At 41.9% G+C, this 17,023-nt stretch overlaps 1 protein-coding gene across 2 annotated transcripts; it reads left to right on the top strand.

Annotated features, from left to right (window-relative positions):
* The first annotated feature begins 53 nt into the window (after window positions 1-53).
* LOC119449858 (integrin-linked protein kinase) lies at window positions 54-16,170 on the top strand. Of its 2 annotated transcripts, none has more exons than XM_037713136.2 (12): window positions 54-192; window positions 438-548; window positions 1,111-1,276; window positions 2,956-3,051; window positions 3,225-3,321; window positions 3,643-3,723; window positions 4,803-4,888; window positions 6,565-6,796; window positions 9,225-9,346; window positions 10,639-10,738; window positions 11,614-11,744; window positions 13,978-16,170. In XM_037713136.2, the coding sequence occupies exons 2-12, from the start codon at window positions 460-462 to the stop codon at window positions 14,122-14,124; spliced, it is 1,347 nt and encodes a 448-aa protein (XP_037569064.1). In that variant the 5' UTR covers window positions 54-192; window positions 438-459; the 3' UTR covers window positions 14,125-16,170. The 2 variants fall into 2 exon arrangements, with proteins under 2 accessions (XP_037569064.1, XP_049521447.1); XM_049665490.1 differs by lacking the exon at window positions 54-192 and adding an exon at window positions 312-333.
* The last annotated feature ends 853 nt before the right edge of the window (window positions 16,171-17,023 follow it).

A 17,023-nucleotide genomic window follows, 5' to 3' on the forward strand; every position in this document is an offset into this window, starting at 1 on the left:
TTCTTTTATTTTTAGCAAATAAAGTAGTCTAGCTCCGTTTTAAAGCTAGAGCTCCACACTCTAAACAACCATAACAAACAATCCACTTCACTCATACTTCCGTAAAGGTATTTTGCTTTTCCGGTTTACTCTGTGCCGTAAATGGATGTTGTTCAGAGACTGGGCGTGTACGATACAGTTACTTTAGCGCAGGTGAGTTCATTGTCAACTTTTCTCTGTCGTTGCTGCGATATCACAAAACGGCGACTTGTTGTCGCAGCTGAACGGTTGGGACGGAAGATTGTAGAGCACCGGTCTCCTTGGCTTGCTCTGACAGAGTTGCTGTCTGCTTTTGTAGGCTCTGCTGCATGGCTTCACAGCTAGAACTGAACTTTCGCATAGTGTTCATTTAAGAGCGTTGATCTCTCAAACAGTTCTCACAAATGCTTTACTTCTAGGTAAACGAGCAAGCACGCAGCGATGGAGGACATCTTTCATTGGTGTCGTGAGGGGAACGCGTTCCAAGTACGCGTCTGGCTCGACGACACCGAACATGACATGAATCAGGGGTGAGTCGAAGCCGCACGTCCCGACACAGTGTTAACATAGTAGAATTAATTGCAGCCGTTACGAAAAACAGGATTCGATCATCTGTCATTAAATATTCTTTCGAGGTGTGTTCTCCGCGTATGGCCGAGACATATATTACTACGGAGAGTTTGAGGTCAGTTCCTTTTTTGGCGGTAGCGGTGATACGCCTACGCCAAAGACTCGTGCAAGACTCCTTTACACTCTCTGGTCTTCGTAGCAAGTTCTGCACTGATCGACCTGCGTATCTGTGTGTGCAAATAATGGCAGAGCAATCGCATATATAATCGGCTACGTCAATGTATACTAGAGAAACGATGTTTACATTAATTAGACATGTACAATGGCCTGTTCTCTTGGCAGCTCAAAAGAAAAGAAAGAAGCATTTGCTGTATTTTTGCTAAACGTCTTTAAAGTTATTTTTTTTAATTCATTTGTAAGTACAGAATTGCCACAGTGTATGTGTGGTTTATATTTGCGCTTTTCAGTTTACATAGACCTGTGTATGTTTACACTGTGAGCGCATAAATGTTGCTGTCACAGGGACGATCACGGCTTCAGTCCACTTCACTGGGCTGCCAAAGAGGGCCACGCAAACATTGTGGACATGCTCATTGTACGGGGCTCACGAGTGAATGCCACCAACATGGGAGATGATACAGCACTTCACCTGGCAGCTGCCCATGGGCATCGCGACATTGTGCATATGGTAAGTGACGTATGCACAACCCTTCCCAAAAGTTTGCAGGTCACAGCACACGTTACTGGCCATATAGATGGCCTGCACTGACGTCATTGTAGCCGCCATGTTGGTGCACCGACACAATAAGCTGGGTCCGTAACGTCACGTGAAAGCTTTCAATAAGATGGATTGGACTGAAGTGCTCATAGTTGCCATGTTGGTGCACCGGCACGCTGATAAGGTGGGTGCGTGTCGGTGCAACAACATGGCATAGCTTTCACGTGACGTGACGTCACGTGAAAGCTATCATTACTTTGTAACCTCTACAGAAACAGAGGCGGGAAACAGGAAAACTCTCATCCGACTTGTTTGTTTAGTGACCATGATTTCTTTTCACCTTACCTTATTGGTTCTACGATGTCGTGTAAAAAAAAAGGGGGAAAAATAGCGCGGTAACTATTCATTCCAGATAATCATTTCTGCATTATGGGCCGGAAAGCGTGTCAGAATCTTCAGCATTATAATAGTAATGTTAAATGTATGGCCATGGCTGTTCTGCACGAGCTGCTATAGAGTTCATTATCATTTGCCTTGGTTCATTTGCAGCAGTTTTGTGTGCGAGATAGCAAAGCTCATTTCTGGCGACATTTGCGCTTGTGACTCAAGGTACAGCATGATGCATCAATGTAGTAACAGTGACTATCATTTGTTCACATCCCAATGTTTCAGTTGTTCACATTCTATATAGATATATATAAGTCAAGTAAGAAGCGCAGATGCACGTACAAAAATAAAAATGGACGTTTAATTGGACATTTTGGCAAGGACTGGCCTTGACTCTTGATAAAGGCCGGTCTCCAGCCACCAACGTCGAATTAAATACTTCTTTTTTGTTTGTGCACCTGCTTTTCTACAACTTAGTAATCACCGGATTCAAAGAATTACTGCATTCGTATGTGTGTGTGTATACACACACACACGCAGTAATTACCACTGCGGGGATTTTGTCAGGGTGCAATATACGCAAACAGTAAATACAAGAATTGGCACATTTGAGGTGTTTATTACAAAACACACCATAGAAACAGGTACATCATTGAAATTATACTATTAGGTATTTTGTGTCCTGTGAACATAAAAGGATTAAAAAAACAAATTTGCTTCAGCTGGTTTAGCCAATTAGGGTGTATCAAAAAGGTACACCTTCAAAAATGATCAGCGCAGAAGAGCTGTAGACAGGAGAGAGCAGCACTGGCATGTGTTACTGCAACAGCATTTATAAGTGTTCTGAACATGGTTTTACCTGTTCATCTGCCTGTCCATACCATTGCACTGGGTTGTAGCCAATTTAGGGAGTAGCCAAAGGAGAAACTTATGTTGCAGTAAATGAGCTGAGAACCACAGAAATCGCCAAAGTCTGCTCAGCTTTTTTTTAATGCTTTGGTGTAGCACAAGTATACAGAAGTTGAATGAGCACTTTAAATGTCCCTGGCTTGGCCTCCGGTAGGGCACAATTTTCAAAATAAGGTTACATTTGAAAGTTTGCAGTAGATCCTTTGACCTCTACTAATGCGAACAGGCAATAAAAGAAGTGACCTGTCGGAGTATGCGGTTATAACATACTCGCTCATGCTGTAGCTCACATTGGACTGTGGCTGTTATGCTTCTTCGTCTTCTTATAGTATCGCTCTTTCATTCTTTCACAGCTGCTCAAGCGCAAAATGGATGTCAACGCCATCAATGAGCATGGGAACACACCACTTCATTATGCTTGCTTCTGGGGGTACCAAGCGATAGCAGAGGCAAGTTTTCTCGAATGCATTTTGGCAGAGCCCATCTGTGTTTCTACCTTATGCGTTTCTCTCTCATTGCTTTCATTCCCTTGAATTAAACAGTTTAGCTTGCATTGGACTTAAAGTGTGTATAGCACGAGTTGTTACAGTTCTTTTTTTTTTATTTGTGTGTGTGTCTGCAGGACTTGATTGCCAGTGGAGCCTTGGTGTCCATTGCAAACAAGTATGGTGAAACGCCACTCGACAAATGTAAAGGTCACATGGGAATTCGCTTGAGAGGTGAGCCTGTGCACTTCAGCTGTCTGTCAATGCGTGTTTTATATACAGGCGAGCCGAGATGATACGCAAACAATAAGAAACAAAGTAACATGCACCATACGCATAATTAACTTACTGTTATGTGTAATCTTGGTACAGCTGCAGCTAAAGGTGCACGGAGCACTAACCTCAGAACTTAGTGTACATGAGTGAATCACAGGCACACAGTCTAATGTGGAAAGGGAAATGGCCCCTGTGTTCTGTTTCTCTCCTTCATGTTTCATTAGGGCCTGCCTGTGCCTTTGTATCTAAAGTGATCAAGTGTTGTTTCCTGTGATCCAGAAGTGGCTGAACAGGCTGGCCAGGATTTGAAGAAAGTTTACTACAAGGACCAAAATTGGCTTGGCACCAAAACAAGGACAAGTGAGTGCGCTGCTATTTTTTCTCCTATCCACGGTGCTTGGAACATTCAGTAAAGTGCTGCCGTGGCATGTCAAAATTAGCCAAATTGTTTCAACACTTGTGGTTTGGGACTCCGATGATTACAGTCTTAAATGAAGTTGTTTCCTCACTGCAGATGTGTTCGCTAGTGTGTCACACGCCTTGTTATGTAGCAGTGTGCAGTCTTTGTGTAGTCGTAGTGAACTGATAAGGGTGTTGGAAAACTTTCCCACAAATTGTGCAGATATCTGGATTTGAACTTGAAGGCTTGCTTGCTTGCTCCAGGCATACATTGGAGATACATAAAAGTGTAAATTAAGGAAACAGTGCAAAAATGTACATCAGGAAGCAAAAGCCACAGGTGAACTGTTTCTAGTAGCTCTCTGTTCCTCAGAAAACAAGAGTGTGATAAGCGATCCTCATTTATTTTATTTCTTAGCCAGTGCCTTCTGTGTTGCTTTCTTTGTTATCTTTTTTTGTTTGTGTTTCCTTGGTGTTTTCTTTTAAGCACTAGATGAAATAAGAATATCTGATGGGCTATATGTAACATTGCCAAATCATGGTGATCATGGGCAAATTAGGAGGTAGTGTAAACATGTGAAGTTGAAGGTTAACTGTTTGTTAGGCAAGTTAGTGCCCACTAATTGAGTAGACGATTCGGTGGTGCCAGTATATAATGACTAGCTCAACCAGCATTTGTCGAAGCTACATTCACCACTTACATCTAGCTCTTATAAATGGCATACATTCGAGGAAAAATAGCATTTGTAACATCAGCTCCCTGGTGCAACACTGCACAATCTGATGCTACAGGCAAATTGTGCTACAAGGTGCTACAACTATCGCAATGCGAGAAGTCCTGCTCTGAGAGTGCAAGTCATGCTCATCTAGAAACATAATGACGCCGAATCAGGAATGAAGGGCGGCACTGGTTTAGAGAGACATTACAACACTGATATTGCGAAACCAGAAGCTCAAAAAAGCATCAAACAAAATACTCATGACAATGTACATGGTAGTGTGTTTTTTTTATTTCATATCGCGTTACTGCTTCATTTCAGGGGATGCAACTCTTTCAAGGCACTCAGGGATCAACATGGACGAGCTCAAGTTCTTCCAACAAATTGCATCTACCACATCTGGAGAGGTGAGCTGATCCCCCCGATATCGTATCTTCATGTTTATTCAGTGATGTACTGTACTCACGGAATGAAATATGCTAATTTAGGACTGATTAATGTGCATCAGCTAGCGCAAGACAGGGTAATTGAAGATAGCTGGAAGACGCCTTCGTCCTGCAGTGGACACAAAAATAGGTTGATGATAAATGCACATATTTTCATTTTCACTGTTTGCAGTTTGTGTCACCTTCATTGAACAAATTTGTAGCGACATGACATGGCACTCTCAAGTAATTGCACATATGGAGTGTTCTACTTTAAAGTTTCTCTGTCATGTTTCATTTTGAAAGTGTAGTGCTCCGACTGTTTCGCATTTCACTACCTTGTACACAAGTACTGCTTTCAACCCTTCAGTGTCACTAGCGTACCGGTACATTTTCGCATGCACGTCAAAACGAAACTGGTTAGGAGGTAGCAAACGAAGCTAGGAATGGCGATGACCATACCAAGGGTGCATTTGCCATTAGCTGTGTCATTTTTTTTCCTTATGCATAACTAAAAATAAACCGTTGTGTTCATTTTATAATATCCGAGCAAAAAACCTGACACTGGGGGTGCGTCACTTCCGAAAAAAAACCTGGCACTGAAAGGGTTAAAATGAACTTCAAGATAAATAGTAAGAACATATTTTTGTCATGTTGGCACCTTTATCCAGGCAGCATTTATCTTTTCTGTTTTCTCATCAGTATAGTTTATGATCCCAGCACTCTTGGAAATGTGAAAAAAAAAAAAAAATTCTGGGTCTTTATGTGCGAAACCACAATCTAATTATGAGGCACACCATAGTGGGGGGCTCCAGATTTTTAGACCACCTCATGTTTTCTGACGTGCACCAAATGCACGGAACTCGAGCATTCTTACATTCCGCCCCCATTTTTGGAAATGTGCTAGTGTGACTTTCAGCTTTGAATTTATGTGGTTATCAATCATAAGGGTGATTCTTTTGTTCAGAGAAAGTGAGCTTCTAACACTGTTAAGGCATTCAGACAGGCATTCCATTTTTCTGTTGATTTAATGAGCTTCTTCTTACAAGGCATGTGTACTTGCACTTATCATTAGCTCGCAATAACTGAAACCTGAATAAATAGATATTCTGGCAAATTCAAACAAATCTCAGAATTGTGATTGGCAGGCTGTGTTTTCTAGTTTAAAATAAAAAGCTCTTCATTTGATTTCTTACCTTTGTGACTTCCCAGAACAGAGTTGTGTTGCCAGGATTGGATAATGATGGGACATTCATAATGCATTTATAGTGAGAGTGTGTCTGCATTTGATATTCAGTCTACTGTATCTGTTGACAAAAATCCCTGTAAGCAGGTTCCACTAAGCCACTTGTGCATCCACAGCTCTGTTATCCTGCATTGTGCAGAGATTCTTCTTGATCTCTACGAAGGAACACTTCATTGACGAGATGCTTACTTCCACGCTGTGTATGATGTCCCTCACATTGTGTGTTTGCATAGTGATAATTTTTTCTGTTCTGAACTTTATTTTATACAAATTTCGATAATTGACACTTCTGGTATTTCACTCGGAATTCTCTGGCCCCAAAGCACTCAAATTACCACGAGTTTGCTGCAATTTAATCTTTGCCAGTGTCCGTTCCAGTGCTCAGAAAGCTCCTCTGTTCTTTCTTGTGCAGACTTGGAAGGGCTCCTGGCAGGGGAATGACATTATCGCCAAGATTCTCAAGGTGGGCGAAGTGACGCCACGCATCTCGCGAGACTTCAATGACCAGTACCCACGCCTGCGCATATTCTCGCATCCAAATGTCCTTCCAGTCATCGGCTGCGTCAACCGCCCTCCGCACTTAATCGTTGTGCAGCAGTATCTACCACATGGTTCCCTCTTCGACATCCTGCATGGATCGTCAGGTATGTACATACCTAAAATTTCTGAGGTTTTACGTGGCAAAACTATGATCAGATTTTGAGGCACTCTGGAATAATTTTGACCACCTGGGGTTCTTTAACGTGCACCTAAATACAGGTACTTGAGCATTTTTGCATTTTGCTCCCATCGAAATATGGCTGCTGCAGCTGTATTGAACCTGCAACCTTGCGCTCAGCAGTATAACGTTAAGTCACTAGGCTACTGTGCCCGTTAGGTACAGTGCTCAGTAATTCAAACATGATATTGGCCCGCATGGCAGCCGGTGCTTATAGCGTCACTGGTGAGTGCTGGGTGATCGCTGGGGGGCTAAACGTAGTTACAATGCGACACAAAGGTCATTGCTTTCATCACATACCACAATGCATCAGCTCGTTGTCCCCAGCACCAGCCGCCATGCGAGCCGATTATCGCTTTTTAATTGCTAAACTCTACATACCTGGTATGTGCCTGCGTGCAATCTTGGCACCAGGATTTCATTAAACCATCACCTGAGCCTGTCCTCAAGCACAGGCTCTTCTAACCTTGAAAAAAATGTATGTGTATATTTTCACACTCATTATGTGAATTAAGAAGACTGGTGTTAGCCAAAACAGGACGAATACCATAATGACATTTTGACACTGACAAGTGGTATTTTACAATGAGACAATGCATAACCTGTCATGTGTACTACATGCGTAACCACAGTTGTTGGTTGAAAAACATGCATATTTCCCATTTGCTGCTGCAGGTTTTTGTGCAGTGCTTATGAGTGTTTGTGTCTGTTGCATTTCAGAGTCATCTCGTCTCTTATCAAGTCTTTCATCCTCTTTTTCTTAGTGTTCTTTGTCTTGCCATTATAGGTGTAGGACAAAGGTGTAGCAAAGTCACAGGATATAACACTGGCAACTAGTCAAATTAAGGAACACATCACATTCAATCTCGCTTAGCAACTACTGAAACTAGAGTGTAAAATATAGTACCAATGGTTAAAACCTTGACTAAAGAAAGTGTGTACAATATTAATTTATTTCTTCGCACTGCGGTACAGTATCCATTTGAACTGCGCTTTAAAGCCTGAAAACTGTGTGCATTGGAAAAGTAATGCTATGACTGTGACTTTCTAAGGACTGCCGTATTTGCAAGAGCAAGAGTCATCAGTCAGTGTCCTTGTGCACTCATGCAGTGTCCCCTCATCCTCATGCAGTGTCCCCTCCTTCCCCAAATAAAAAGCTTGCCCAGCAGGTCCTGGAACAGGAATAGAGACCATTAACAGTAAATACAAACTTAACCAAAGGAAGTCTATCACAGGTCTAAAGTATCATTTGTTGATTATATTTAACCCTTTGAGGGTCAAATTTTTTTGCCAAATGCGACCCCCCAGAGTCGATTTCTTTTATTGCTGATTTAAATTCTTCGAAAGAACCTATTTCGAAAAAATATGGTCGTAAATTTTTTATAAAGTGACAGTAAAGTGAGGAAAAAATCGTTTGTGCTGTAAAATACACAATGTTTATTCATGAATAAGAAGATAAGCGGCACTGAAAAATGGTTGTGTGCACGTCCGGAAACCGAAACAAGTGAGAAGCCTTCGTCTTATCGCCAACAAGGTGCAATAGAGCTTTTGTGGTCTCCAAAAAAGGACCCGCAAAAACGGCAGCATCGTTTGTGTATATACGCGCCTGCCTGTGAACAGGTGTAATCACGCCGCGGTGGGCGATAAACAATCGAGTAACAAGCGGTCACCCTTTGAGAGATTTGAAACCAGATAGCCATCAGTTTAGCGCATGCAACAAGCGGGATCCGCCGCAGGAGAAAACCGCAACTTGCCGGCGGTGCCGCGCGCGCGCCCGGATGCGCGAGCGATAGCTGACGCGCCGTTGCCATTAAAAAAAAAAGGAGAGGCAGTGGCGCAAGTAAAAAAATTCCACGTGTTCCCGTGAAGTGGCAGCACTACCAAGCGAAAGAAATAATCGAAAGAATCGCGCACTTCGCCGCAGCACGCGCAAGAGTGCGCCCGTATGCACGAGCGATAGCCGACGCGCCGTTGCCAAAAAAAAAAAAACAACAAAAAAACGGAAAGGCATTGGCGCAAGTAAAAAATTCCACGTGTTTCCGTCGAGTGGCAGCATATGCCAAGCAAAAGAAATGATCGAAAGAGGCGCGCTTTTTAAATGTACAAGCGATACCGTACATGTACGCCATTGACCATTTCGAGGGTGTTCGCGGAGGTCGTACTTGTACGGTATTCACCCTGAAAGGGTTAAAAATGTGAACTTGTCGAAAAGTTTGGAAAAATAGAAGGCATTCTTCTCTGGGCCCTCTGGGGGCAAGTTTATTTGGCATCATCTTAAACTACAAAGTGAATGTTTCTGTAGGGCTGTGTCAGCTTCAGTTGTTTATGCACAATACCTTTCTTATCTATCATAGGGATGGTAGTGGACCAGGCGCAGGCACTCAAGTTTGCCATTGACGTTGCCCGCGGCATGGCCTTCCTACACACCCTCGAGCCCATGATTCCAAACTATCAGCTGAGCAGCAAGCATGTAATGGTGAGTATTAATGACAGTAGCTGTCAGTCAAGTTTTACTTCCTAAATCAGTACTCCCATCCATGATAAGTTGCAGTCGAGAGTCTGCACACTAGGATCGCCTACAGTCTGCCATTGTGCTAATTTTAGTTTGCAGACATTTATACACATCAGCTCGGACAGAGCATGAGCGTGGTCTCCACTTCAGCACAACAATGGCTTAACCATTGATTGTGTGTGCAGAATAATTCCCTCGTTGTAGGTATCTGTATTATTAGCAACAAGTCTATATATTTGTCCTTTTGCTTGAAAAGTGTCTCTTAAAATAAATTGATGGATGGAAGGTACTAAGCATGCAACTACTGTTTAATCATCACTCTCCATGCCTGTTTTGCATGGGCCACTTCGTGTTGTTACAGCTTTGTGGGTATAATGTAAGGATTCTTTTCGTTTCATCCTATTTATTTATTATCACGCGCTGCTTAGGACCAGTTGATCCTGGTGATAGCATAGGCAGCATGCTGCTAGAATCACTGATGAAGCATGAAAAAGAAAAGTGGTATAGGAACGTTGCACTATCTATGCCCATGTCATAGTCTTCACATAGTCTTCACTGGACAAGTGTGGTGGCTTGGGCTAGTTGGTAATTCATGGTAAAAACGATGTAGCGTAAAGGACAGGGACTGGGAGACAATACACACTGTTTGTGTCCTCTCTCTGTTTCTGTCCTTCGCGCTGTAGGTCATTTTTATCTTCACTGGAGTATTGAAGCTAGGCTCGTAAAGTAGTTTTATCAACTTCCTGTGCAGGATCCCTTGCATTTAACCACTGAAGTTCTCCACTTGCAGCATGCTGCTGGATGGCTGCTTTGATTTCTATGCTTACATTATTTGTTATCTTGCCAGAACAGAATGCAAACACAAGAAGGCACATTTCCATTTCCACGTTAGTCATTGTGTATGGAACCTGCGAGTTACTGACAGGTGATTAGCTTTAGGGCAAGAGCACATTCAATGCCTGGTTATGGCACAATCACATTTCGATTGCGATTTCACGTAATTGCGATTTCACTGCAATTTCACGTAATTCAGGTTTCTTTTCATTTGCGCTTTCTTCTGGCACGATAGTGCCATGATGGCATGCACAATCTATAGAAGAGCTGCAATGTAGTAGTGGACACAATGCCATGTCTTCGTCTGTTCTAGTTGCCCCACATGCCATCTTAGCAGAAGCTTGTTTTATATTTACATGGTCAGGTGATCAGTGGTGATCAGTGAAAGTGAACAACATTCTTGTCTATCTTATTATTGACAGGTGGATGAGGAAATGACGGCTTACGTAAACATGGCAGACACCAAGTTTTCCTTCCAAGAACGGGGAAAGATGTATCATCCTGCTTGGTATTCACCTGAAGGTGAGCTCTGTGAATGCATAATTCATTTCAGGGGCTAGTCGAACTCATGTGGAAGTGAATGCAGTAGTGATCACAGCATTGCCGACCTGACCCATACGTCTTCTTTATTGGCTGAACCTTGTTGAAACAGTTTTGTACGCATTCCATGAATTCAATACGTGTTATGTATAATAATAGAGACGTGAATTTTATGTCAATTGCACATTGTTTCTATAAAAGGAACGTGGAACACACGGAGAATTGTTTAGCGCTGTTAACATATATGTTCAATTTGCTAGGAGAGAAAAACAGAACGTTTTTTAAGAATAAAAATAGGACATGAACAGAATGGATGCAGCCTCGTTATTATACTACGTTTACATTCCTCACATATGTGAATAACTGCAACCAAGACATCATAGCAATTAAATTAACTTTTAGTGCAACTTTTTTCGGTTCCATTTGCAGGTCATAATTTAGCTATCTTGCAGCACTGCACCAACTCGTGCATGATACATTAGTGGTTAAGTATTGCTAGTGCACTGCTATTGCCAGAAACTGGTGAGACATCTTGCTCAGTACAACATGGTGTGTTGCATGATTTGCAACACCTCGGCATGATTTCTTTAAAGTTGAGTGCACTCAAAAAAAAAAAGAAAAAGCTTTCAGATTTTATAGACAACATTACAATTTACGTCGCATTACTAGGTGCTGGATTGTGAAATGAAGTCTCATATCTTGCCAGTGCTAATTTTCTCCCCTTTAGCTTCACCTGTCATCACGTGTTCATGTGAAAGTTCTGGCTTTTTCTTAGTGTACCATGTACTTTTGTACTTTTGTGTTTGCATTTTGTATTATGATTGCTTACTTCTATGTCTGTTTCAAAACCATCGCAGCCTTGCAGAAGAAACAGGATGAGATGAACTGGAAGGCGGCTGACATGTGGAGCTTCGCCATACTGCTGTGGGAGTTGGCGACCCGCCAAGTTCCTTTTGCTGACCTGTCTCCAATGGAAATTGGCATGAAGGTATGCAGCAACAGCCACCATGTTCGCTGTTTGTGCTCTCAATTTTTCGAAGTGCGAGAACTAGGGGGTCATTTTTGCTTGCGTTGAAAGTGGTATAATTGCTTGCAGATAAGTCTGTCATGTAATTGGTAATGATGAGGAAGTTGTGATGCTTGTATTTTTCTTCAATGTGTAAATAATTACGAACAGAGGGCTGGATGAGCTGCTGAGAGACTTGGTAACAGAAAGGAAAACTTGGCTAGTTGGTATGTATACATACTGAAACACAGCGCAAAATTAAATGAAAGACGACGAAAAAGCTATGCTGTAGAGCAGGCACTTTTGCTAAGATGTGTACAAGACGTTACCTTGCTGCGTCAGTACCACGTTAATAAAAGCCTCATGCTACACACATTGGACCTTAGGAAAGTGGCAGCAGTTTAATACTGAGGACGACTTGCTGTACCAACACAGGAACAAAGACGAGCCCACTAAGAGCATCAGAGGGGCAGTGAAGCTGCAGCTTAAAGAGAGCTGGTCATAGTTGTTTCACGGCATACAGCTAAAGTGTGGGATACATGTCGCTGCTGAATGTGCCATGTTCTCGCTGTTCTCATTATAGGCTGGCCTATAACGAGAATGTTTGCATTTCTCATGTACTTGAGCTGGGAGATGGAATCATGATATGCAGCTCAAAACGACAAGGGAAAAGTTAGGACGAAACAAACGCACGTGTCCGCCCCTCTTTTTCTCTCTCTCTCTCTCAGGCACTGTAAATCGGGAATCTGTTCCAACTTTGGGAGCTTGGGAGGAAGTTTGGAAGGAAGCTAAAGCTCCTCCCCAAGCTGCAGTCGTGTACTGAAATTTTGCCATGCAACACTTGGAATAAGGTAGATGAAGATGGAGAAGCAAGATATCTGTAGTGGTGCAACAGCTGCGCCATTTGCGGCAGACTGCACCAAGAGTGGTCCTTTATGCCTACAGCTCCAAAATAGCATGTTAGGGGAAAATTGCGTCTAGCTTGCACCAAAGAAGCATAAGAGCTGTCTCACTAGTGAAACTGAAACCAAATCTAAGTCTCACTATTATCATCATTGCTGTAGAGGTGAAACGAGTGACCATAGCCACGCATATAGATAATGCCATCAATCCTGCATTTGCTATTTTCGCTCCTTTGGTGCGTCTCTCTTTGGTGGAGGTTCCAATGTCCTGCTGCTGTGTGGTTTTGTTTGTGCCGTTTTTCCTGCAGCTCTGTATTCCTCGTAATACTTTGGTACGCAGGAGGCTGTCGTACCAAAAAGAAGCTTTGAATAATGTTTGCTCGCACATTGTTACACAGTTGTTGACGGTGCCACTTTAGATATGCCTGTAATACGCTTAGTCACCTGCCACTTAGGAAGAGGAAAGAGAGTGTAAGACAGGGAGGTTAGCTGCCACTGGCTAATAATTTCCTATTAGTGGGGACCTTCCTTGCAACCCTGCATGATTGTAAGAGCAGATCCTGTGGTTGTAATTTAAACAGCTTTCACATGACCCAAGTCGCAGCTATGCGGGGGAGGCTATCCACATTGGAATTAAAGAGACACTAAAGGGCATATATTAAGTCAAGTTGAAGTTATAAACTGATACTCAAAAACATCTAAGTCATCAATATGATTGAGAAAGGAGCTTAAGCAAGTGAAAAATTGAGCTAAATGCAGGACACGACTTGACTCTACTGGGACATTCTAATACTAGCACGATGACGTAGTAACTCCTTATTAGAATTCTGTAACTAGTATTCAACCACTGATAATAAAAAGATCATTGCATTGCATTATAAGATGGAAGAAAATGCTACTTGTCCAGTTCTATTCGATTCTTAACTCATTGGTGTTACTCTTTACGACGTGGCGGGTGGTCAGAAGGTTCAGTTCTTGCTCCACCCCACGCCACTCATGCTCATGTTTTGGTAGTTTCTGTATCATGTAGTGCAGCGCTTGCTTTGTTATCTAGTAAGGCTCGCGCTAAGAGTCAACTGCATGCATGCAATATTCAAGCGACAGCGACGCAACAGATGGACCCTATAGTGCTGTCAAGTCTCAGTGTAGGACTATATACATGGGCGCGATATCGCAAAAAAAGTTGCAACAAGCTTTCATTGTTGTTCAAATAAATACAATCGTGCGCAAGTAAAAAAATTGCAAACGTGCTGCAAGGCCAGATGGCGATCCTCGAAAGTACATGTGCTCAAGGTTTGTTTGTTTCCCCATAGGTTGCCCTAGAAGAGCTGCGAGTGACCATTCCACCAGGAATTTCACCACATATGAGTCGGCTGATCCGTATCTGCATGAATGAGGACCCGGGCAAGAGGCCTACCTTTGAGATGATACTACCCATCTTAGAAAAGATGAAGCATTGAGCACATTGTGTGGCTATTCTTAGCCAGCATTTTGACATGGATTACCTGTCTCGTGAAGTGCTGGAATGCGCCGAAGCTGAATTCTGCATCTCTTTCATGACGTCCTGTCTTAAGCTGCAATGTCATCTCATTCAGAACTGGATTACAATAAGGAAGAACATGGTGGTGTGTGCTAAACTTTGCCGCATTGTGTCCATGTTGCAAATTCCTGTAAAAACAGCACTGGCTAAAAAAAAGACAAAAATGTAAGCAAACTTGGAACATTGCTTTCGAATAGCTGCAAGCCATTAGATGAGCCTCTAAATGTTCAGGTACTGCTATGCATTTCCGACTTGTCACGAAAACTTGAAATATTTGATTATTGCAACTTTCGATGTTCTTACACTGCTCGCGTGGGGCTACAGGCATCAATGAGGGGAAGCGGCACAAAAACAAGATGAAGAACACTGCAATACAGGGTGATGACTCACAAATGAATGTTTACGAAAGCCAACGCCTTGTATTGCACCCTTCTTTCCATTTCCATGCCGTTTTCTCGTAATAATATAAACCAACTCACCCATATCTCCACAATAACTCTGAAGAGTGATGCAAACTACAGTGCAATTTGCATAGGTGCTTTGAAGAATATTTCACCTTTAAATGTTCACTACAATGAAGCTTGTCTTGTGCATAAGATGCAGCTTGATGCATGTAAAGAACATCTCGGTGAGTGCCTTTACTGCTTTTTATTTGTGTTAGTTTGGATAGATTTTGTTGCCTGTTTGATGCTGAGCAGTTATAAACTGGTAACTCAACTACATGTTATCTGTGAGTGAGAACTCGTTAACCACTGTGCCTACTGAAGTCACGCCTGTGCTCTGCAACATATTTCATAGCACTGTTCACTGGGCAGTCATCTTGCAGTTTGCATTACCTAATGTAAAAGGTGGTGTGCACAAGTGCTATATGTCACACTACCGGCCACTATTTGTTGAGGAAAAGGTTTGTGGCAGGCTGATGGGCACCATACGCCTTGCTTTAAGTGTGGACAAAATTTCATGTTTTTATTGAACAGTACAATTTTCAATGTCCATGCTTTCAAGGAAAGAGGACTGACAATGGTGCCAAAGATTGCAACAATTGGCTCAAGACTCTTGTCACACCTTTTTCAGTGTCACTATTTTATCGCTGTTATGTACTTGTTTTCTTGGTGAAAATGAAATTCTTATCACATTATCTTTCTGCCAGAACTTCATTTGCTAAGATATACTTGGTAAAAGTAAAAGATCAAAACTTTGTCTCTTCTAACATTTTTTTTCAAAAATATTCACTGAACTATCACAGAGCTTTCTTTCAAGAACATTTCACAAGAAGACTCTGGGAAAGACATCCTGATCTTTCATGTTTTCCAGAGTGGCAAAGTTCTTGATAAAGTTCTGCGAAAGATCAAAAGATCTTTGTGGGCTCACTTTCCTTTCACGGTAATGTCGCCACAGAATGATCGATGTTGTAAAATCTTTTATGTTGGTAATGTTTGTGTTCAAGGCTAGCAATGAAGAAATGTTTGTCATTGTTGCAGTATGTCCTTATGCTTAGATTCTAATCAACTAAGCCTGACTTGCTACTTCTTGCTTGTTATGTGGTAATATCTGTGCGAAAATGTGCAAAATGCCTTGTTTAGAGTGACCCAGACATAATCAATATCTATAGTGATGTCTGAATTGTTTGTTTGACATTGTTTAGACAAGGTCATCATTCATGGTTTAACTGTCAGTGGTTTTACTTTTGTGTAATAATGGCTCTTATCATTTGTATTTTAGTTTGTAGCAAATACTGGCATATTGCCTCTGATTTAAATGACAAAGGAGGCTGTAAACTGCAGCGCTAAATGCTTATCTAATATTTATGTGTACATTTCCATCACCGAAGTTCTCAAAGTGATGAAATCAGATGCATTTATTGTATAAAGAAAAGTGCACTGCCAGAACTTGACCGGCACATTTGTTATGCAAATAAATTGTTGCTATTACTCCTTGAAATAATAATTATTGTCTTTATTTTGCAAAATTTTCTTGAAATTTCATCAAGAAAATGCTTGCTTTTGATTTTTTACTGTCTACTGTCACAACCAGGGTATCGAACCAGAGCTGTACTAGAATGTTACAATATTTTTCCCACTGAAACGAAACCAAAAAGGAAAAAGATTGGCCACCTTTTCTGGAGCTTTTCATCTATGCATTGCCTTTGCTTGCGGCTCAACAATGCTACATCATTTGTAAATGCACATGGGCTTGCAGTCATTTTAAAAATTGCAGTGTCATTATTGCAATTTTCAATGTGGATCATTGGGACGCAGACATGTTAGTAATACACCCGTGATCGTTTGACGTTGGTGAACATCAAATAGTTCTCCAATGATGGGAGACCTATATGAATTGCTGAAATGAAGAAGCGCTTCCTAGCGAGGCAGTTGCTTTTGATCACACTGGTATGTAGTAGGTGCGATACAAATGGTATATTGTTTTGGACATATACTTCTGAGGTGTGTTTCTGCAACATGATTTTTTTAATAACTGCTTGTGGGACGAAAACCAGCACACCCAGTTGATGCCATGAAAATAGCAGTCAGCAATGCACCGCAGTTGCCATGTTTATTCATTTCGGGTAGTCGAAACCAGGACCTCTACTAGTGATGCTCGCAGCTGGCGTGTGCACATTGATTCCAATTGTGTTGCCATGTAAATTTTCTTTGTCATTCCCACTGAACAAGTAAAAGGAATCTTGTGTCAGGTATGTGTGCAACGCACAAGAAGTTGCAAACGTAGCTTCACTGTGCTGCCACCTTCAAGTACAGCAATAGAGTTGCATGACATCGAACTGCAACATGCTCATTAGGTTTGCACGCATCAGTTGACTA

The sequence above is a fragment of the Dermacentor silvarum genome, chromosome 4 (assembly GCF_013339745.2).
Source record: "Dermacentor silvarum isolate Dsil-2018 chromosome 4, BIME_Dsil_1.4, whole genome shotgun sequence".
NCBI lineage: Eukaryota > Metazoa > Arthropoda > Arachnida > Ixodida > Ixodidae > Dermacentor > Dermacentor silvarum.

What these genes read in the sequence shown, in the direction of transcription:
- LOC119449858 (XM_037713136.2), top strand. Translation starts at nt 460, where the DNA reads ATGGAGGACATCTTTCATTGGTGTCGTGAGGGGAACGCGTTCCAAGTA. An exon ending in CATCTACCACATCTGGAGAG is followed by an intron (nt 4,889 to 6,564) that starts GTGAGCTGATCC and finishes TTTCTTGTGCAG; the next exon opens with ACTTGGAAGGGCTCCTGGCA. An exon ending in TGCTTGGTATTCACCTGAAG is followed by an intron (nt 10,739 to 11,613) that starts GTGAGCTCTGTG and finishes AAACCATCGCAG; the next exon opens with CCTTGCAGAAGAAACAGGAT.